Source organism: Ammodytes marinus, assembly GCF_949987685.1.
Source record: "Ammodytes marinus genome assembly, chromosome: 2".
NCBI lineage: Eukaryota > Metazoa > Chordata > Actinopteri > Uranoscopiformes > Ammodytidae > Ammodytes > Ammodytes marinus.
In genome coordinates this window covers 22,067,498-22,089,944 of record NC_137231.1, presented here as the reverse complement: position 1 = coordinate 22,089,944, position 22,447 = coordinate 22,067,498, and the positions used below count along the sequence as shown (strand labels likewise).

The window sequence follows — 22,447 nt, the reverse complement described above, 5'->3', positions numbered from 1 at the left end:
TGTGTGTGTGTGTGTGTGTGTGTGTGTGTGTGTGTGTGTGTGTGTGTGTGTGTGTGTGTGTGTGTGTGTGTGTGTGTGTGTGTGTGTGTGTGTGTGTGTGTGTGTGTGTGTGTGTGTGTGTGTGTGTGTGTGTGTGTGTGTGTGTGTGTGTGTGTGTGTGTGTGTGTGTGTGTGTGTGTGTGTGTGTGTGTGTGTGTGTGTGTGTGTGTGTGTGTGTGTGTGTGTGTGTGTGTGTGTGTGTGTGTGTGTGTGTGTGTGTGTGTGTGTGTGTGTGTTGCGTTGCTATCTTGATATCTATGACCGTGGGGCTTTTCTCGATTAGAGGGCAAAGACAGAGAGCAGCCCTTCTCACCTTGTCTGGATTGTACAGTAACATTCTGGTGACAAAGGTGACGATAATGATTGGAAAGTAATACGATGAACTGCTCGGCCTTTTCAAGAACTAGCAAGGCTTACTAAATAGTCTGAGAAATCCCTAGAATGATCATCATATATCTTTAAGGAAGCGGGCATGAAAAACAAATATGCTGCAAGTTTACATGCTGTTATATGGGGAAAGTCATCAACATTTAGCCGTTTAGAAATGCCTACTGGCCAATAGTCACACGCCATTAAAGCCGTAGGGTTTATATAGTTTAAGCTATTTATTTCTAGTATGAGACATAATTGTCATTATGAAAGCGTCATTACACTGCTATTTACAGCTGTTTTAAAAGGAGGCAAATTCTATGCGGCTCCTGTCATATAAGAGCAAATCGTATGCATGAGTGTACGAGACATGAAAGGATCACAACAAGTGCTAAAAAGGAAGTACTGTCAGCATCAGTTCTACCCAAAAAACAACAACATCTGTGTTACTTTGTTTTTATTACCTCATATGATCAAAAAAATTTAAATAGAGGAAGAACCTAACTAATGTAATGACCTTCTTTTTTACAGCTCAAGTCCAAATAGATTTTAGAAGTTTATTTTCACTCTAATGAAAAATAATTACATAATAGATTCAAAATGTATTCATCCGGCTAGTTAATGAAAAGAGATAAAGATATATATATATATATATATATATATATATATATATATATATATATATATATATATCTTTATCTCTTTTCATATATATATATATATATACATATATATATATATATATATATATATATACATATATATATATATATATTAGAGGTGGGCATAGATTAATTTTTTTAATCTAGATTAATCTAGATTAATTTTGAAATTAATCTAGATTAATCTAGATTAAAATGGCTCATTTGAATTCATTCATAATATGTGTGTGCTCCCTAAATAATGACTCAAAGTAAGTCTTTGAGAACGTGTTTCTCAAGCCAGGTGGCGCATCAGACCAGGGGCTCATCTCCTGTTTCCAACATGCATCACAAACTGCTTGAGGAAGCTGTTCTACTATGATAATTGGTGATGAAAATAAATAATGTTCAACAAGATGTACTTGTGTTTACAAACTGTTTATTCAGTTAAACATGAACTTTGAACTGTAGGCCATAAGAGGTAACGATGAATTGTTTAGGGCTGCAACTAACGATTATTTCAATAATCGATTAATCGGTCGATTATTTTTTCGATTAATCGATGAATCGGATAAAAAAAATAAACATTTGTAAATGCTGCATCTTTATTCAAAAACTGAACATTACTTCAAATTCACAGTGCACACTGAAGTGTCAAAACACCAGGTTATTGCTCCAACGTCCCGGAACTATTAAAAGTAATATTAAATGATAAAAAATTAATAATAAACTTAACTGGGATAACACAAAAAAAAACATACAATGTATGATATACATTTATACAGTATAAGGGATGTCCATGGTAAACCAGTCAACCGATAATATTTTTAACCGGTAAATACTAACGGTTAAAAAAATTAAATCATCTTAATTTCTCTCAGATGACAGGAGAGTTAATTTGTATTGATATTGATACCATTTTCAAGACTCCTTAACGATCCAAGTCTTTATTGATATCAAAATTGATAATTTTCTATTATTTTGTTGAAATAGAACTTGTATTATTGCTTTAATTGCTGATATGATCATAGCTCTAGATAGGACATTAAACAGGTCATAATTCCATTCCATCTTTACTATCTATTTTATCTTGCTGGGAAAACAAGTTTCGCCAAAATCTCAAATTTCTTTTTTTTTGTGTTGCATTTGAACACATCAATCATATTACTGAGCCGGCCTGAACACATCACAGTTGACATGTTTGCTACTTTTTTTAAGCTAACTAGCTTTATATCCTTCCGATTTTAACATGGATTTAAAATCTGGATCACTATTTTTAACTGACGGGACTTTCTACACCGTTCGGTTGTATGATTACTGCCGCTGCATTGAATGACTGTTGATGCGCCGATGCCGATTCTCCGAGCACGTCTGCACACCGAGTTTTTTTGGACTAGACGGATACTGAGTTGATGGAGTTTTTTTTAACCCAAAGAAAGCAAAGGTACAACACTTTTATAGGCCTGCAGTCCAGTGTTAGGTATGACCAAAATACAAGCTGTGGCCGCTCACACTATAGCTTTCCCGCACGTGAAGCGAGCCTTCACGTGCGGAAGGGGGTTCACCCCGACGGCGAACAGCATCTCCCCTGAGCCGAACAGGAGGTGGAATTAAGAGATTAACGGCGATATTTTTTTTATCGCCCGATAAGAGTCTGGCGTTAACGTAGCCGTTAACGCCGTTATCGGCCCACCACTAATATATATATATATATATATATATATATATATATATATATATATATATATATATATATATATATATATATATATATATATATATATATATATATATATATATATATATATATATATATATATATATATATATGTGTGTGTATATATATATATATATATATATACACATATATATATATACACATACATATATATATATATATATATATATATATACACATACATATACACATACATATATATATATATATATATATATATATATATATATATATATATATATATATATATATATATATATATATATATATATATATATGATTTAATATATATATTTAATATATATATTAAAGCAATATTATTAAACTCTATATTTTGACGAATAACAAATGACACAAAGAAAACAGGACTCATCATACCTTTGGAATTCCCGGTCGATCGAGCCACTCAGCGTAAATAGCACTGAGGGTGAGGCCTTTTCTGGAACACAATGGCACAAGTGTTAGTATTATTCCTATTATTATAGAAATGACTGTTATTGCCCAAGAAGCCCTGTGAAAACATGGCTATGGGAAATTATTGTTAGGGTCATGGCGGACTTGATGTCGAGGCCAACACCTTAAACAAAAAGAAGGGCACACCCACTTTCCTATGCAACGACAAGCAAACAGGCATGCACAGACAATGACTTGGATTTATACTGTACGTATGCGGTATTAAATGTGAGTATGCATGAGTATTACTGAGAAGTTAAGTGGATGATGTGTACGTGGAAAGAGAAATACATCATAAACAGAGCACATTGGCTTGCATAGACAAAGGTGTACGCTGACACACCTGGCAGAAGTAGCCTGCAGTGTGTAGTAGGTGAACTGTTAACTATACAAAGTGCACACCAAGCTGAAGAGTAACTTCACAGCATAGCCCCCCCCCCTCCCTTATCAATCCTTCCTGCCTTTGCTGAAAGGAAAATTCCACACTTGACTAGTATGAAGCTATAACTGTTTATCTGTGATGACCATTCCATTAAAAAGGTTATTTTGCAATGAACATGTATAACATACATTTGTATATACCCTAACCGAAGCCTTGAAGGTAGTGATTTCCCACATCTATCTATCTATCTATCTATCTATCTATCTATAGTTTATACTTTTTAATCTTTACCACTAATGCGGCTGTTTTTGAGCAACTCCTTTGAGCTGAAGTATATTGATAGCATGCTAACATGCATACAATTAATCCTGCCTTGAAAGTCATATTTTTTAAATTGCATGGCGGTCCCTTTAAATGCAATTTCGTGATATTTAACTTTGGAACATAGCGCTGGACCAACAACTGGTAGGCCAATAGACAGACTGGCCAACGTTTAGCCACACTTCTGCTAGAGTTGCTAAAATTGGTTTAAAGAGACTTGACTTTTCTTCTTTTTTTTTGCAAGGTTAAGCATAAACTCCTTGCCATCCCACACTAGTAAAGTCTGTGTTCTACTGCGTCATTCCATATAGTTGATTGCCAGGAAATATGGCAGATGGAGAGCCTTCAGTAAACTGAAGCTCATAAAAATCTAGCTAAACATATGCCATACCAATGGAGAGACACCATAAAGCAGGATTACATGGGATTATGTGAGGACAGTTTCCTTGAGTGACAAACAAAAGGTTATTACCTCACAGGACCTGTCAAATACTGTTTCACAATAGGACTTAATAGTAAGAAGCTTTGCGTCACGGGAGCAGACAAGACCTGTATCTACCAGTTTTTTCTTGTTGGTCTTGGTAACTTTGTTTCATTTGGCAGTTTATTCACCTTACTGGTGATAGATGAGAACAACACACTGACTTTAAGAAATCAATGAATGCATTGTTTTGTTATTGTGTGTGTTAATATTTTTTATGTTAAGTAATATAAAGATGAAGTTCCACATATTGGGTAAGTTATGGGGCGTAATGGGGATACATGACCATGCACTGTGCACACAAGGTGAGCATGACCCTCACCAGTGAGTGTCTATTCTCATCCTAAACCTCACTCTTCTAGTGGGTTGTTTGCTAAAAGAGGCATCGGATCCAAATATTGACTGTCCCCAAACTCCCCTCTGTTTAATTCAATCAATCTCGGCTGGTCCAGCAGCACACTCAACATGACAGAAAAGGCAACAAAAAAGAGACAACATTTAGAGCAGTAAAAAGGTTGAGAAAAAGAGGTGTTGAAAGCTGGGAGAAAGTGTATGGAAGATCAGACAGGGAAAAAAGAGGGGGATAGAGAGACAGGCAGAAAAAGAAGAAGAGGTTAATGAGGCAATCAGGAGAAATAGGGAACTGAATGATTAAGCGAGCGCGGAGAGGGAGAGGGAAAATTGCAGAGGAGGAGAGCAGGAGGAGCAGTTATCCTTTTACACTTCAATTAATATGAGAGTGGATGAGTCGTCTCTGTTAATAGGATTGGCGCTGGAAGCTTTCGCTCATCATGTTTCCCAAGCAGGACCAAGTAAGTTCAAAGAACAGACGCTAAATCAACACACACTCATGAATTTGACAGTAAAAACTACAAACGGTTAAGAAAACAAAAACGTTGTAAAGCTATAGGCTCAAACAGAAAAAATATGAATGCCCGTGGCTTTAATTTGTCTTGAATGGGAAACCATACAACCAAGACTAGACGCAGGAGCCAAAGTGGTTTTAATGTGCCTGGGCATATTTTTCATTATTCATGAATAACACTGTAAGCATTATTCATAGCCACTTACATACCTCTCCATGTCGGGAAATGCAATCAGCAGCATTCGCAGAAAATCCTGTCCAAAAAGAACAAAAAGAAGGACAGACAGACGGACAGACATGGAGGTGTTTAGATGTGTTTAGGGACGTCTGGGAGGAAGACAAAAAAGAGAAAGAGAAAAGGCATACCTGATCTTAAGTCAGGAGTACAAGGTCAAACAGTGTTCATCTTACATCCATTATTTAGTGGGAGACACAGCCTGCCACTAAAGAAACAGAAGCCAGGTGGAAGACATCACGCAACACACATACGGACGGACACACACACACACACACAGAAACACACACACACACACACACACATACATACAGACTTCCAGGTGCGATCACTCAGCTTTATGGCCCCGGCAGAATAAACATATGTGGCCAAGCTGATGTGTGCCGGTGATTAATTTGAAATGCTGCTGGAGCATGTTCAGCCATTGTAACACAGTGGCAATCGAGCTTTCAACAGCCTCCAATTCATTTGTGGAAATAAAATCGAGCCTCAGACACAGCGTATATCAAAACGGTTTTTAAACTGTGTTCAAATGATACAAACAGCCTCTCAAGTAAGCTGCAAGTCCACAAACAAGTTTCTCCATTAAGTTAATCAAGAAAAAAATAGTTTTCATACAACTGCAGTATCTCACCTGAGACAAAATGAGTTGCCCGTGGTATTTATTCACAAATAATCGGAAGAAGTCGACGAACTGTTGCTCTCCCACTTGACTGGCCAAATACCTGAGGAGGAAGTAACCCTAGACAAAAGGACAAGACAAATAAAGATAACTAAACATGATCCATTGAAAACACATAGAAACATTGCAGCAACACCCATATACTCAAGTGCTGTTCCATGCTAGTACTCCAACACAGGTTTGATTTGTTCAATAGCTCTTTGTTTGCTTTTTATTTCTTTCATTCCTTTTTCATTCTTCTTCCATCCATTTCCCTCACCTTGAGGTAGTGGACTTGCATGAAGGCTTTGTCAGGGTTGAGGGCATGTTTAACAGTGGAGGAGCCGGACTCACTGACCTGACCAGTGTTCTCATTGTTAGGTCTGTGGGAGGACAAATAGAGCGGAGAAACACAAAAAAAAATCACACAGAAAGATAAGACAGGTGAAGGAAATGGGCAAACACACACACACACACACAGACACAGATGTTTGGCAACCCACGATAAACACAAGATAATATACAAACAGAAGGAAGGAGAATGATGGCAGTTTAGAGAAGCAAAGCACAGAGTTGTTAATATACCCCCACCACCACTCTTACAGGCATTTTAGTTGCATGGAAACCACAATTTCTACCGAGCAGGAATACGCTGTCAGCAGGCACTAAATCCAGCCACTCAAGCCGGTTCTCTCAATGGCGAACGCAATGCCAAGTTGCCATACTTTGCCCTGAAGGCAGGCTGGAAATCAAGCTGCAGATTTATAATAGCATGCTATACTATTTATATGACCTCACAGTGCTGCGCTCGGACTTTACTACCCATGACTCACAGGGAGAACATATAACACTTCCACAAAAAAGCCCCCTATACCCCCCATCCCACTCCCCCTTCGATTACAAGCACAAAAGAGGCGTGCGCTCGCTTTCGCTTTTTTCCTTGTCGCACGGCGGATACAAATCATCCTAGCCACCTCCCTAAACACACAAACAAACACACATGAAACCAATAAAAGCCAAGGCAAACAGAGCGCTGACGTGGGATGCTGGGCAATGATAGTTTTCAGTTAGCCGAATATTGATCAGGCTGAGCAGATTAACTCGGTGTGCCAATAGGAAAGGCCTTGAAGGATCGCCCTCCTGCCAAGTCGATACGCCAGGCGCCTGCTCCCTACCAATCAATACACCCTTCATCACTGGCCTAGCACTTTTGCCACAGGGCCGCTTCATGACAGGGCCAGACAGAGAGAGAGAGACAGAGAGAGAGAGAGAGAGAGAGAGAGAGGACAGGGAACAGGGAGTGAGAAAAACACACATTCAAAGTCTCATTCACACCGATTCATGTTCGATTTAATGTCATTGTTCAAGCGTTCCGAGATCAGCTTCGACTGAGACACAAGTTGGTCGAATGTTTGATCTAGTTGTGTCTGCGTCCAGGCACGGTGAGCAAAAGAGCAGTGACAGAGCAGAGATGAAGAGGTAGCTCGCATTTGTGCACAAGAAGAGGAGGAAGAGAAGGAGTAGGAGGTGTGGGAGAAAATTTGAGGACAGGAGATAGACGGGAATGTTTTGATTTGCTCAATGGACTGAGAAAGGAAGTCATCAGCTTCCTGGAATTTGTAAATTGTACTGGACACTCACAAAGGACCTTTATTGTGAAAGCAAGGGGTGTGTGTGTTCCTCCTTGAGTGCATATGTGTGTGTGTGTGTGCGTGTGTGTGTGTGTGTGTGTGTGTGTGTGTGTGTGTGCGTGTGTGTCATCGAAATGTTATGTGTGAGAAAGAAATCACAACATTGAGGACCTGATCTACGAAGAATCAATTTTTGGAATGAGGTTAGTTATGAGGTTATGTTTTGTTTCAAAAGCTGCCTGTCAATAATATGAGCATGTCAGGGGAGAAATGAATTAACAGTTATATATATTTGTTAAACGCAGGGCGATAAAGGCAACACCTGTATTTAAAATACATTGTGTCTCTTGCAGAAAAATGCCTTTTTAAACGTATTCTCCGTGTATCATGGCAACCAAATTTCCTTTTTTATCAGTTATTGTATTTAACTTGCTCTCTGTCCAGTCTCCTGCCTGCAGTGCCCATGTCGGTCTGTTAATGCTGATAAGATGATATAGCCGCTTTTTAAGACCACAGGACGTGCCGTATCCCTGGGAAATGGTATGTGTGTGTGTGTGTGTGTGTGTGTGTGTGTGTGTGTGTGTGTGTGTGTGTGTGTGTGTGTGTGTGTGTGTGTGTGTGTGTGTGTGTGTGTGTGTGTGTGTGTGTGTGTGTGTGTGTGTGTGTGTGTGTGTGTGTGTGTGTGTGTGTGTGTGTTCAGACAGAGAACGTACAAAGAGAAAGAGTGTCTGGGGCAAGAGATGGAAACAATGACAGACCATGTATTTTCAGAAGAGAAAAATTTGCCGGTGTCATGCGCCAGATACCGGCGGCACAACAGAGAGGAAAAAAGTTGATCCATCACTGTCGTGTTAGATAGAGAAGCACCCACTGTCCGAAACAGGGATGCATGGAATGGATGTGTAAATCCCAGTCGTTCGCCGTCTCTCTTTGTCATAGATGATTTAACACAGCTTTAAGAGGAATCACTGCTCGCACGCTGCCGTGGAGAATCAAACAATAGCTCAATGTATTGCAGAATAAATGGTGCTCTTATCTGCCTCGTGGGCCGTGTGTGTGTGTGTGTGTGTGTGTGTGTGTGTAGGTGTAGCCATGCATACACCTGGGTGTGTCTGAGATTGAAAGAGAGAGAAAGAGCGGGAGGAAATCAGGAGCCATTACTGATATAATTTAATGTGAAACGTGCGCGCGCACACACACACACACACACACACACACACACACACACACACACACACACACTCAGACAGAGGTTTATAGCTCCGCAAGCCATATCCTGACAAATTACACTGGGTTGACTGTGGAAACCGGATAAGGTAGAGCAGTGCTCCCAGCAGCCCAGTATATCAGCAGGGAGAATGGCGTCTGGCCCTGGCTGCCCTAAATATAACTCATCTGAAATGGACTGATAAACACTGGCCACTGGGGCCCCCGCTGTCGATTGTGACCCACTGAACTTGGAAAGCACAATCTGACATTCAAGCCTTTGTGTCTGTGTATACTACTGAAGTTATCTTTCTGTACAATCGCATTGCCATCCCTTTCCCTTCATCAGGTCCTCTCTAAGATTTCTGAGATTGTGCATTGTGACGACCACGTTTGTGGTTATTCATATTATGTGAGCCACGGTTGTTATTTCAAACAGAAGAGACACATCGATGTGTATGAAAAAACCATGCGTATGCCTTTTTCCTGCACATTAGCTGGTACTTATAAAAGAAAAATGTGCGGTGACAATGTTGTTGTTGTTTGTTGTTCTAGCTGAGAAAGCTGCAGGTAATTTGATGAGATCTTTGCCAATTTTCACTGATTGTGCGACACATTCTGTGAATCTGAACTTCTTCTTTGCCGTTTTTTCTCAATGACAGGTGAAATGAGTGGTAGAATGAACACAAGAATCCATATGCAAACATGTTTAACAGCATTTCTACATTCATTTATGGCTAACTTCCTTCCTGCTCCCGCTGATTAAGATTTAGAGAGTGATTAAGAGAGTCAGATTGACAAATGTGAAAAAGAAAAATCTATATTTACGTTTTTGTACACACACCCAGTTCAATCATGGAGTGGGAAGGGCTCAAAGTCATTTGCCAGGGAATGGCAACAAACACCATACTCAAAATGAGATGCGGTAACAAATCTCCTTCCCACAGACCAAGAGATGTAGTTTAAAGCTAGTACAAAGAGTGCACCTGAAAGTTGGTATTTGTGCTCAAAATAAAATTAATCCTGACAGACCAAACTCATGTGCTGCAGAAAAACTTACCGTAACCAATTTTGAGTTTCTTAATTGGATTTTGCCATAACGTGATACGCTAAATGTACGTGTCTTTCATTTTGTAATCATATGTTGATCATTTACTTAAAAGGTGATGTAATCTACTATTAAAGATAGGGGGGAAAAAGACGTATCTTAAAAAGAATCGCTTGTTTCAAATTCCAGTAAATATTCAGTTTACTATCAATTTATTATTGGCAACTTTGTTTTTCCTATATTTTTAAGATTGTAGGCACATTCCACATATTTGCATGTCCAGCTGAATGAATTGGATATCCTTGAACACTGACTCTGGACATAATTAAACACTGATTCTATTTTACCTATTATTACTTAAAAAAAATTACACAGTTACATTATTTTCAGGACAATTATTGGTATTATTTTGGAAAATTATTCAGATGTTACAAACCCATGCAATACGTCCTTTTTAACATAGACTATCATTGGAAGTCAATGAAGAACAATACTAAATTGAGTGCATGTATTGTTTACATTTTTCAGATGTTAGTTTTATGTTGTTGATTTAACCCCGTCAGCTGCAGAGAAACCTAATCCTGATCCTCCTAATCACCCGTGTGTCTGCCTCGTAAGGGAACACCCCGACAGACTGCCAGACAGAAGTGGCTTATTTAACCCTTTCACTCATCCATACATAGCATCATATTTTCAAAAGATATTCTTTGTCACAATAATTACTTACAACCATGTTTTAACTTAACACAAATATGACACTCAATAATAATGCACAACATAAACTGGCGTCTAAAAACATTTCAGAATGGAAAAATGGAAAGTTCCCTCCAAACAATCACAGTGAACTCTTTAAACCTATAGAAGATAGTCCTTACAGGTAACAAATGAGTAAAATCGCTATTACTGACATAGGTCGCACTATTCAAAAGACCCTGACTCGATTTGAGTTCTAAATATTATTTATTCATATGCATTTCTACTGTGTGCTGCCAACGCATTACTAGTGAACTTACTCGGTTGTAAGTTTGTGCCGTGAAATCGATAACATATTGATTTGCTGTCACTCTCTGTACAGTCTCTTACAAGCGTGAATGTCAATAGCGCACTCAGCAAAGTGTCATCTCAGGGGAAGAGGCTATTTTATTCAGAAAAGCTACAATGAATACAGAAGGCACAGTGCGGACAAGTGTTCATGTTTCTACCCTTAAACAGTTAACTACCGGCTGCCACCTATAATCCCCTGGAGACACTGTGCTTCCAGTCTGGATAAAACAAACAGGGTGTGGGTCCCACATTGTCAGGATCGGATGAGGAGCTTGTGTGTTTGTGCGTGCTCGCTGTGCACCTGGATATACTTGCCACACCTGCCACACCTGTACCCCTGGAATGCATATACCTCAAGCTCACGTGTGAGCTCACATGTGCACGTGCTGCCGACTCTACCATAAACTGAGCCTACTGTAACGTTAAAAAAAAACTATTTCACAGAGATTTAGTTGAAGACAACTGAAACTTATTTCAAACAACCACAGGCATTCTCCAAAAAAAGCTATTCATCATTGTACTTGGGGATCATCATGTTGTACAGTAATGTGTGTTTTAGGTGTGGCCTTGCTGGCACTGCACACGTTTATTAATTACCCTGAATTAGTCACATTTTTAAATAACTGCCTTGAACCAATAAATATGCTAATGTGTATCGTTTGCATCCATAAAAGTCGCTGGAGCTCTACCATATCTACTCAGAGTTTGAGTTGAGTAAAAGTTGTCCTAATGTGCATATTTTGACAGGGCAGATTATAAACAATGAATACATTATCTGTGATTCTGCCTCCAATAAGAATTCAGATTTTAGTGGGAAAAGATAAGGGGGAAAAACCACACACACCTGAGGATTTGAAGCACCTCCTCAGAGTTCTGCAACTCATCAGAGAGTCGTCTCCACCTCAGCAATGCCTTCAGGTCAGACTGTTCTGCTGTGTCTTGTAAGGAGAGCTGGACAGTCCAAAAGATGTGAGGTAAAGGGTTAGAGTTAAGCAAAACAACAGGGGATAAAAGATTTTATATTGGGAATTTCATGAGCAAAAGCAAGCAGCACTGCCCCCATTCTCTGTCACAGTGTCTTATTGATTTTGGCAGCATTTACAGGTCTACCTGAATCTACCTCTTCAGAGCCAAGCTCTTATCATCAAGGTGAAATGATAAGGATCGCATACACACACACACAGAAAAAAAAACATTTGTGTAACTTCAGATGGTGTGGGAAAGTAAGAGGAAGAATTACATTCGTATGCATTAGTAAGTGTTGCGAGCAAATGATTCATAGCAATGTTCTTTCAAATGTTCACATTTTTGAGGAGGAGGATTAGGTCACAGTACTTTAGGTCAGGAGGTTTGGGGTTGATGGTTTATTATGTGGTCGGCCCAGGAACTTTATCTACCCTTTAGTTTTGCTTGGCCGACATACTGTTGACCTTTCAGACACATTTCTTGATTATAGTTTGTGCTCTTTTAAATTTGGAACTTGGATTGGGCTCTTTATAAAGTCTTTCCTTGTTTGCTTGATGTATGCTTTTTACGCAATGGCCAACTCTGCTTGACAAGCAGCCCAACCACAATAATGGAAAAATGTGGAAATCCTGGCACATTAGTTGTATATACCAGGCAGTGGTATAAGGTCCCATGTTCAAACTGCATAATGGTACTTCTGATGAAAACTATGAAAAAAAAATAAAAATTAACAATGATTCCTAAGGGTAAGGGTTAGTCAAGGAAATGTTAGGTAATGTTGTTTATCATTGACTGATTACCATAATAAGGAAACGTTTCTTTCTTAGTGCAAAGTGGGCTGCAGAAGTTGGCTCAATTGGCATATCGGAAGGCTCCTGTTATGTTACTTTCATAGTATAGCTAAACAACAATCATCTGGCAGCAATTGTACTGTACTTGTTGTGCTTGGGCCCAAATAATGTCCTCCAGGTACGTGGCGAAGCCCTCGCTGATCCATTCCTCAGTCCAGTCTTTGGCTCCGATAACCAGGCCGAACCAGGAGTGTGCGATCTCATGGCAAATCCTGGAGCCACACAGAGACAGGCCTTCATCTCCACAAGCAGGACTCCCAGCACACAACACACTCTGGGACAGGAACATGATATGGGGGCTGGGGAACGACAAATGACAGAAATAAGAGAGATACGGAGGAGAAGAGTGAGAAATGAGTGGGGGGGTGGTGACTGAGAGATAAAACGGGAACAAGAATATGGGAGAATAAATAAAAAAATGCGGGTTCAAGTTCCATAAGTAAGAGAAATACAAAGAAATATACTGCATGGGGAAACCGTGAGAAAAAAAATATTGGTTAAGAAAAAGAACACACACCTATAATTATAGAAAATTTTGCCCAAACACGCAATGTAATACAAACTAGAACATCGGCATGCTAGGAGTATGGGAGTCATCTGCCCATCCCGTAGCAAAGGGCAGCTGACTCATCAAGAGTTCATGCCAAACCTAACTGCCCTGTGCAAACGTCAAGCCCTAACATTTAGTTCCCTTGACTAAAATTGTGAGCAAATGGGATAAAAAAATTCCATTGTACAATTGCCCTACTATCAAGGTGTGGTGGGTTTTCAAGCTCCTATGCCTCTTCATTCACTTAATGTGACTTCAAGGCAAAGCTGCAATGTTTGAAAATGAGTTGTTGGTTGTCACGATTTTCTTTTTTCAAACTACGACAATTATAACCCAAATCCTTTTCTTTTAAACATCTTAATGTAGATGAAAAGGAGAGAATTGAGAACAAAGCAAAGCAATTAGAGGCATTTGTAATCAAGATGTATCCATGACTGATTTATTGAGCAATTAAGATAATTGAGATTTACCCAGCAGGATTTTTACACGGAAATTAAAACATATGGTTATGGTTATATGATCCAACTTTGAAATCATGCAGCCGCTGATGAGTGTGTACATTTAGCAACCGGTGTTTCCCTCAGTGCACTTTTGCAAACAGATAAAGCATGTACAACATTCACATATTAAAAATACACCTAAAGCAAAAAGTATTTAAGTGTTTTCAGTCACACCAAAGATAAGAGGTAATTACTGCCTGTGTAACATGAACAGCACCACTCAATATGCATGTGTGTATGTGTCTGACTCAACCATTCAAAAGCCTCATTAGGCTTTTCGGCAAATAAGAGCAGTCAATCAAAGCTCTGAGCCAAACAGAATTGAATAGGGAATAACAAGCCAGCTAAATTCCAGTATAATTGTTAGCAAATGTGAGTTGGTAAATACTATTCTATATAAAGGATGGTTTCCCTTACAGTCTATTTTGGGTAGAGTCAGGGCCGCCCATAAGGGGTAGAAAGTGGGAAAGCTTTCTAGGGCCCAGCCCTTGGGGGGCCCATGGTCCTCAGAGGCCAAGAACCTAACTAAGCTTAACATTATTTTTAACAGAAATATTCACTATAACCATTTAAAACTTGCCAATATCTACTCCCCCGCTACCCTCCGCTTTATGTCCGTCCTGTGTGCACGGCACGCTGAAAAAAAGTCGCTAAGACCAATTTTAAAAAGCCTGGCTCAGAGCCAATAGCTGTTTATATTTACGATTTTGACGTTTCGGGGAATGAGCTAGACGGGGCACTGGCTCTGAGAGACAAATATTAACGTGGTTAGTATAAACATAAACAAACATTCGCCAAGTGTTCGCTAGAGATTACTCATTAGAAAATAATCTAGTCTTGAAGAGCTTTTTTAAGTTTGAGTTACATCAGATAAATGTAGTTCTTCAATACAACTATGCATTACTTTCCTTTACTTTTTTGTGTGCCATATTACAAAATTTGGATTTTATATATTGTTTTTGTTGTACAGTTTTGGCATATGGATTATTTTACCTGAGTCATTCTGCTACTTGTGTCGGGTGTTATTCAATGAATTGTGAAAAGTATTTGGACCCCTCAGGTAAAACAGAAAACAGGTGTACCTTTTGTTGTTATTCTTCATTCTTATAAAGTGGACAGGGTTATTACTCTGTTATTTTCCTGAGTCTACAAAGAGGTTTAAATTCGTAACTTACATTTTTGTGTTAAAGAATTTCCCTTCGGGGTCAATAACGTCCAACATATTTGACCTATGTCTTCAGGTTGACACGAGCAGCCAGGTACAATTTGAAAAATGTTCCATGAGTTTCATGTCACATACTGAACATACTGCATAGACCAGACCCAGGTGTCACACCATAAGGATGTCTGACCAGTTCTTTACTGCACCTCAGGGCATAGGCGATATCTGTGACAGTGTCCTTTGTTGTTGCCTGCTCCTGTGATAAACCTAGAGAATACTCAAGAAAACCAATGTTATTTTGTAAAAATCTGTTGAATATTAAGTTAGTTTTAGGGTAAAACAATAAATGTGTAAGTAAGTCAGAAATGTGCTACTATTTTTGAAAATATATACAGTATAATAATCACAAAACAGTCCTTTTTCAGGGGCCCAGCCATTTGTGTGGGCGGGCCTGGTTAGAGTATATGATTAAAAATGATATAATGTTAAGAATGTGGTTTTTTCCTCCTCGACTTTTCCTTTCTTCTCAATCAAGGAAGTCAATTTTAGGTTTGATGATGGTTTGGAAAGTTTCTTTCAATGCACTTTTCTTGCCAGCAGAGAATTCTGAGCTTCTGAAAAATGCTTGTCGCACAGGCACACACCTCATTCAGTTGTATATAAGGTTGAGTGTGCTTGTTAAATAAATGTGTAATATATTTTAATGAAATTAAAAACATGGTGGAGGTGGAGGAGATTTTCTTTAGGTGTACCTATTCTTAAATACGACACCCACTTAATATATTTAAGAGAATAAAAGTCTACAGCGATGCTAATGGCTATTTGAGGATTTCAGCTAAATGATATCATCATGCTAACATGTCAACAATGACAATACTTAGTATAAGGTTTACCTTGTAATATGTTTTGCAGGTATTTTGTCATACATCAAATGATGGTACAAGCTGAAAAGTGTCTAGGAGATGTATGTTTGTATCAATTGTTGACATCCCTCCAAAAGTTTGAGATATTTCATTTTATATTATTATTTTAAGTCAGCCTGCTGGTAGCACTAACACATTGCCTGATAACTTTGAATGGCTGGAGAAAAATGTAATGGGGCATCCATCCAAAAAAATCAGCCTGACCCAAAGAGGTGGACAGACTAACTGACCACAGAAGCAACACAGCTTTGGAGATGACAAAGTTATATTTGCCAAAGTAGACCATTTTGTAGTTTGAAACACATCCTGTCCATGCTTGATATTATACAAGAACTGTTCACACGGCTCACTGCTCATGAGTCATGAGTTTCTAACAGACACAGGAATACAGGACATGTGACTTTTAACCATGAGGCTGCGCCGGTAGAATAGGACCAATAGCAGTGCTATGTCAAAGCCAAGGTCATGGTTGAAGACTTTTCTGGAGCATTCTTTACTTCTGTCTTATGTAACAGGCCCTGGGGAGCTTAGGGCCGACTGTGCGTGAGAGGCAAGCTATTCTTCAACAGAAGAATGGGTGAGGGGTCACAGAGGTGAGAATGAATGGTCCCTCTCTCTCCTGTCCCATATAACAAAACAGGACTGTCTAGAATTCCTTTCACACTCTCTTCTAAGTGTCCTAGCCACTATTGACCTGACATCGAGGGAGAATATATGGCAGACTGCAGGTCCCTGCCGAAAAGCATTTTTCAAAGGGGCATACCACCTAACTACTGTGACAAACGTGTTAAAGATGCTCCTATGTTGTAGAAGAAATGTCTCTACCGCTGTGTTTCACTCCATTTGTCATATGTTTTAAGCATGGCCAATATGAGTTAAAAATGTGTAATAATTAACCACACAACATAGTGTTTTTGCCTGAAAAGTCCTAAATAGTGGTCCTACTTTAAACTGCTTAGACACAGGAACTACCATTACTCTACCTGTTGGATTTAGACACAGCTACCACTGATACAAAAGACAACTTATTGCTGCCATTGATGAATTACAGTACGCTGAAATATGAGCTGATTTCATCAAGGAAAGATTAGCATCTTAAAACCCCAGATGACAGGAGTTATTTGCTTTCCTGGCCATAATCTAATTATGGTGACAAGTTCATTATAAAGGAAAACATTGAGCAAAGTCATAGGTTAAGCTAAGTTTGCCAGACAGTCTATTTTTGGAGGAAAACAGAATTGAATATGTGAACAGCACAAGTACTTTTTTATTTCCCCAAGGCTCTTTTCATCAGATAGGAGGCAAGCCATCGCCTTTTGCTATTTAGGAACATGTCAACATCATACAATGGGGTCTTATGGGCATCATTTCCAAGACAGCATCTCAAATCTAATCCCCTGTTTTTCCTGATTACACAAACAAAGGCTCTCACTGGAGCAGGGGATGCTAACATTAGCCTTATGAGTTTCTTTGTAGCCCTAATCTTATCCCCCCACAATTGGATAAGCACGCCTTTGTTGTCAGCTCCAGCAGTGCGTTATGTGTCTGCCTGTGTGTGTGTGTTTGTGTGAGTGAGTGAGTGTGAAACACAAAGACAGCCTTTCAGAGATGGTGCTTGCACATGTTCCTCTGAGGGATGCGGAATCCATCACTACAGTGACAAATAGTGTCATCCCACCATGGAGGGGATGAAAAACAACAGCATCCACCGATACACTGACTGACATTAGTTGACATCAGGGACCTGTCACGGATTAAAAAGACTTTTGCTCACATTCTTGCATAAGAAGCACCTGCACAAGTGTATACACTGCTCATCTCTGCTACAGATGTAAGGTGCACTGCAACTCTCACAAACATTATCATTCATAACACAACATGTACAGCTTTGCTTTACACATTCATGCACATCATTTGATTGAAAATGTTGTGCTTACCACCAAAATTGTAATTTTAGTACCAGTTTTTAGGCTGGTAATTGTGATATGTTATCCATCTCTATTTGTTTTTAATCTGACGTTCTGCGGTATAGAAACACCCCTTTCATTTGTTCATATAAAAACAGATAGTGTGGGGTTTCTAGGATGCTTTTCAGAAATCAAGACAAGAGGATTTTGATATGTAACACGTATCATCTCCAATAAATTATGAAGTTATTCAGTTATGACTCTACTAGAAGTCCAAAGTTGCTCTCCACTTTTAATAGTTCCCAGATGGCAAATCCAATAGGAGAGTCCATAACAAAAAGCCTTTCTAGATTTATGCTGCTGGAGCCTCTCATCATGGTTACTAATCAGCTCCTGATGATGCACATTATTTGATGTTAATTTAACTTGGCCACTGACACCTTCAGAGCATGTAAATTAATTCATATTAGTGGGCCCTGTCTCGTTTCAGTGTTTGATGTTTGTGATCTCCGTTTTGCTTTTAAAATTGGTTGCAAGCTGTGCAACAAATCGCCCTTCGGGTGTAATAAAGATTAACTCTTCTCTTCTCTACTTTGTCATTTTCTTCTAAACAATACATTAGAGAAAAATAATTAGAATCTTTAAAATATGTTTGGCATCCAATTAAACGTCAGATCCTGCTGTTAATTATATTTCCTGTTGCCAATTGCTTTCATGTGGTATTTCTTAAGGCTAGGGAGAAATGTGCACACACACACAAATACACTTGCAGGTTAACACTATACAAGCTTACAAACAGCGCTTTGAATTCATATCCAAGGCGAAAAACTAAATTGATCTCGATGAATGGCTTATCTGCAGATAGACTGGAAGCTCTGTGACATTTATCATGGTGGAACCCTGTTGGGTCTTAACACAGAGAATGAAATCCTGTGTAAAGCAACCCTGTGCTAACACAAACATGACAACTTCACCAGGTTTAGTCACCCAGGGTGACTTGGCCTTAAGCTTCAGACATGTGAGCCGGGGGATGTCTTCAATTTGGTGGGAAACAGATTGCAATAGTGTTTCACTCCTCCAACTCTCCATTCAATATTCATCCCTCCATACCTCCATCAATCCTTCCTGGCTGGCTGTAGGCCATTTGTCCCCCAGTGGGACACTTCCATGCATTATGCAGCATGGGCCTTATCATAGTCCTGTAATTGACATCCATAGTCCAGCTAGGCTCATAGTTGAGACACCAGTAAAACAGCCCCACGAGACAGAGGGACGAGGGAAAAGATGATGAGAGCTGAGAAGCTGTGCACTGTATGTGTAAATGAGAGTGTGAGAGCAAGAAATGTAAAGAAGTACATTGAATTAAACAATATAAAGACTTGGTGTGATGACTATTGCGCTTTCCCAAAGTGAAATGTCAACTCTCGGGTGGGATAACTGTTGAACTGCTGAACCTGAACCTCTGTGACACAGGCCATCCACATTTTACGGATTGTGCACATAATTGGAAACAGATAGGTGCTTAGAAACACCTTTAAGACACAACGATAGACAGGTAAGGAGAGACAAAGGCCACACGACAGACAACACGCATACAAACCACAACTTTGTCTATTATTTTCTATTCCAGCAAAAGTTGGAGGGCTGGCCTTTTTGTCAGCCTAAGGAAAGCAGATTTTCTCCTTTCCCTCCCTCTCAGACAAAGTCTGTGGGCTATTTTAGACACAGGGGCCTATATGACCAAACTCCTGCCACCCTTCGTTCTTTTTTAACAAGTCTGACTTCAAATGTCTGGCATTCCAGGTTGGCTGCAGATCAGCTCTCTGCTCCCAGACGAGGCCCATAGGGCCAGGCCAAATGCCACTCCATGTAGGGCCTGATCACATGAACGGGGGCCAGGCCGGGGCCCCTAGAGAGCCGCCCCACCCACACACACTGCATCGCATCAGAGCCTGGAAATACATGGCAGGAAAAGATATCAGAGGTCATCAGGAGGAGAGGAGTCACAAGGAGGCAACTCTGTGACTCAAGACTGGAGAAAATAAGGCTTTGTAAAGCCGACACATGAGTAATAAGTGGCAGCTTTCGAGTTGTTGTCAAGTGCTTAATCTTATAAATCCATTCATGCGAGGACATTCATGCACAGACAGGTGGCGCTAAGCAGGTCAAGCTTGTGTTACACTGATGGGATCCATGTAGGTCGTAACCTGATGAGGTCAAGTATGCCGGTGCACATACAGTCCACGGAGACATACATGAAGACAGAGTAACTGTATAAGGCGCCAGAAAAACAGAGCACCCACATAAACCAGCAGAAAAGTCAAAGGCACAGACATGCACATACACACCCACATACTTTCAGCAGATCTACTTTGAATCCATATCAGCTGGGAAGTGAGAGCAGATGCCTGATCTATCCTCTGTTAACAGTAAAACAATCCACAGTGCAGTTTGTTCGTGGTTTAGTACAGATTCCAAAAACTGATGTCATGCCAGGGGAATGTTCTGTGTGCGTGTGTGAGTGAGTGAGTGAGTGAGTGAGTGAGTGAGTGAGTGAGTGAGTGAGTGAGTGAGTGAGTGAGTGAGTGAGTGAGTGAGTGAGTGAGTGAGTGAGTGAGTGAGTGAGTGAGTGAGTGAGTGAGTGAGTGAGTGAGTGAGTGAGTGAGTGAGTGAGTGAGTGAGTGAGTGTGTGTGACAGTATGGACTCGTATTAAGACTATAACGGTAATCTCCCTTCCTGCGGTTGAATGCTGACATATTGCATATATATCGGAAAGTAAACAGAAATAATCTCTGGAACAGACGCCACAAGAACTACAGACACTTCCAAGATGACACCTCCTGAACAGGCAACATAGGCTGTAACAAAGAAGAGGAATCTTTATGCACACCCGCATTTAAATACCACATTGAATGTCCTGTATCAAAGTTTCCCAGTCCTTTACTGTTTTAACAAATTACAATGTAATAATATTAATACAAAGAGCATGCACAAACAATGTTTTAATTAGCGCTACTGCAGTTCAGTAGTGTGCAAATCCTGGCTACAACCAGCCCCTATCAATCAGCCAAAGGGTGGTGTCAACATGATATTTATGTGACAAAGCCCACACACCTATATCACTGTAGCTATTTGCATACAAAACCCATCTGAATCCTCTAACAGGCATCCTCAAGCGCCTCAATGAAAAAGACAGGACAAATGTATTTCACAGGATTATAATTTTAGACATTTTTCCTTGCCTGTAGGCCAGGGTAATGAATAGACTATATTTTCTCCCTGTCTTATGTAACTTGAGAGAATAAGACAATGAGGAGCTGGAAAGTGAGACCGCTCAGTACTGCAGGGGCTTTATAAGAAATGTTTGACAGAATGGAAAGATGGATGAAGGCGAGAGATTAAAGTCAAATTAGCCTGTGCGCAGAACTGTCTCTTATACAGAGATTGCAGATGGCCACCTGCACCGTTTGGCTGAAAGGTGTTCGATGTGAACTATTTTGGAACAAAAATGTATACTGTGATTATGAGTTGACAAGTACTGTAACAAGGTACAAGCACAATCAACAGGTGTTAACACATGAAGATGAATGGCTGCCTAAACAATGCGTTTGTACCGTAAAAAAAAAGTTATATGGATAATGGAGGATACATGCAGAATTCTGCAGTCAGAATTTAATCAACATATTTTCCACTGTAGATCTAAAATGAGTACTGTTGTGATTTAAAACAACACCACTAAGTCTGCAGCCATGTTAGCCGCTCAGTGGGGCTGTGCTTTAATGCAGCTGTGCTATGAGCTAAATGTCAGTCATTTCCAGCATGTTGACTAAAATACTTTGTATGATTTTTACGATGTTCACCATCTTAGTTCAGTGTGTTAGAGAGCTAAAAATGTGCTAATTAACAATAATCGCAAAGTACTGCCGAGGATGTATAATGGGTATGGGGCAGGGCTGTACAGTGCGACAGTTTTGATCGCATTTGCTACTGAAATTGATCACGTGCAATGATGAATACAAATCCATTCGCACTCGTGCAACAGGTTGCTAATGAGGAGAGGCTGTCTTTGAAACACAGAGGAGCGCTGCACAACACTGCTTAGAGGGCTCTACATTAACCCTCTCCAAATGGGGGTAAATGTAGACTTAGGCAAGTAAGTCTACATTTACTTACTTTCATTTACTACATTGAGTCCACCCTCCACTTTGGCTGGTGAAAGAAATGTGTCCTCGGGATCTGTGCTCGTGCAGCGATTCTAGGTATAAAAACTTCACCAACGGTAATTACCGGAAGGAGACGGCACGTTACCGCAGTTAAGTTAGCGCGTGTACAAACAGAACATTTCCTGTGCGCCTTCACATTAAAAGCCTGTTACTAGCCAACTGTGAGTTGACTTTTATTTTGAAGCCGGTAAGAACAGGAAGTTAGCGCTTTTTTCTAGCTTGAAAGGCAACTCCTTCAGCTGCAGCGAGC

At 39.8% G+C, this 22,447-nt stretch overlaps 1 protein-coding gene across 1 annotated transcript in view; it reads right to left on the bottom strand.

The window, feature by feature from the left end:
• aopep (aminopeptidase O (putative)) overlaps nucleotides 1-22,447 on the bottom strand; it is a gene marked incomplete at both ends in the record, with an annotated part of 47,798 nt that overhangs the window by 10,840 nt on the left and 14,511 nt on the right. The window contains 6 exons of the mRNA XM_080035323.1: nucleotides 3,166-3,226; nucleotides 5,500-5,543; nucleotides 6,159-6,266; nucleotides 6,466-6,568; nucleotides 11,959-12,065; nucleotides 13,017-13,230. Of these exons, the coding sequence (XP_079891449.1) occupies nucleotides 3,166-3,226; nucleotides 5,500-5,543; nucleotides 6,159-6,266; nucleotides 6,466-6,568; nucleotides 11,959-12,065; nucleotides 13,017-13,230 (637 nt within the window). The remainder of the gene's footprint in view (nucleotides 1-3,165; nucleotides 3,227-5,499; nucleotides 5,544-6,158; nucleotides 6,267-6,465; nucleotides 6,569-11,958; nucleotides 12,066-13,016; nucleotides 13,231-22,447) is intronic.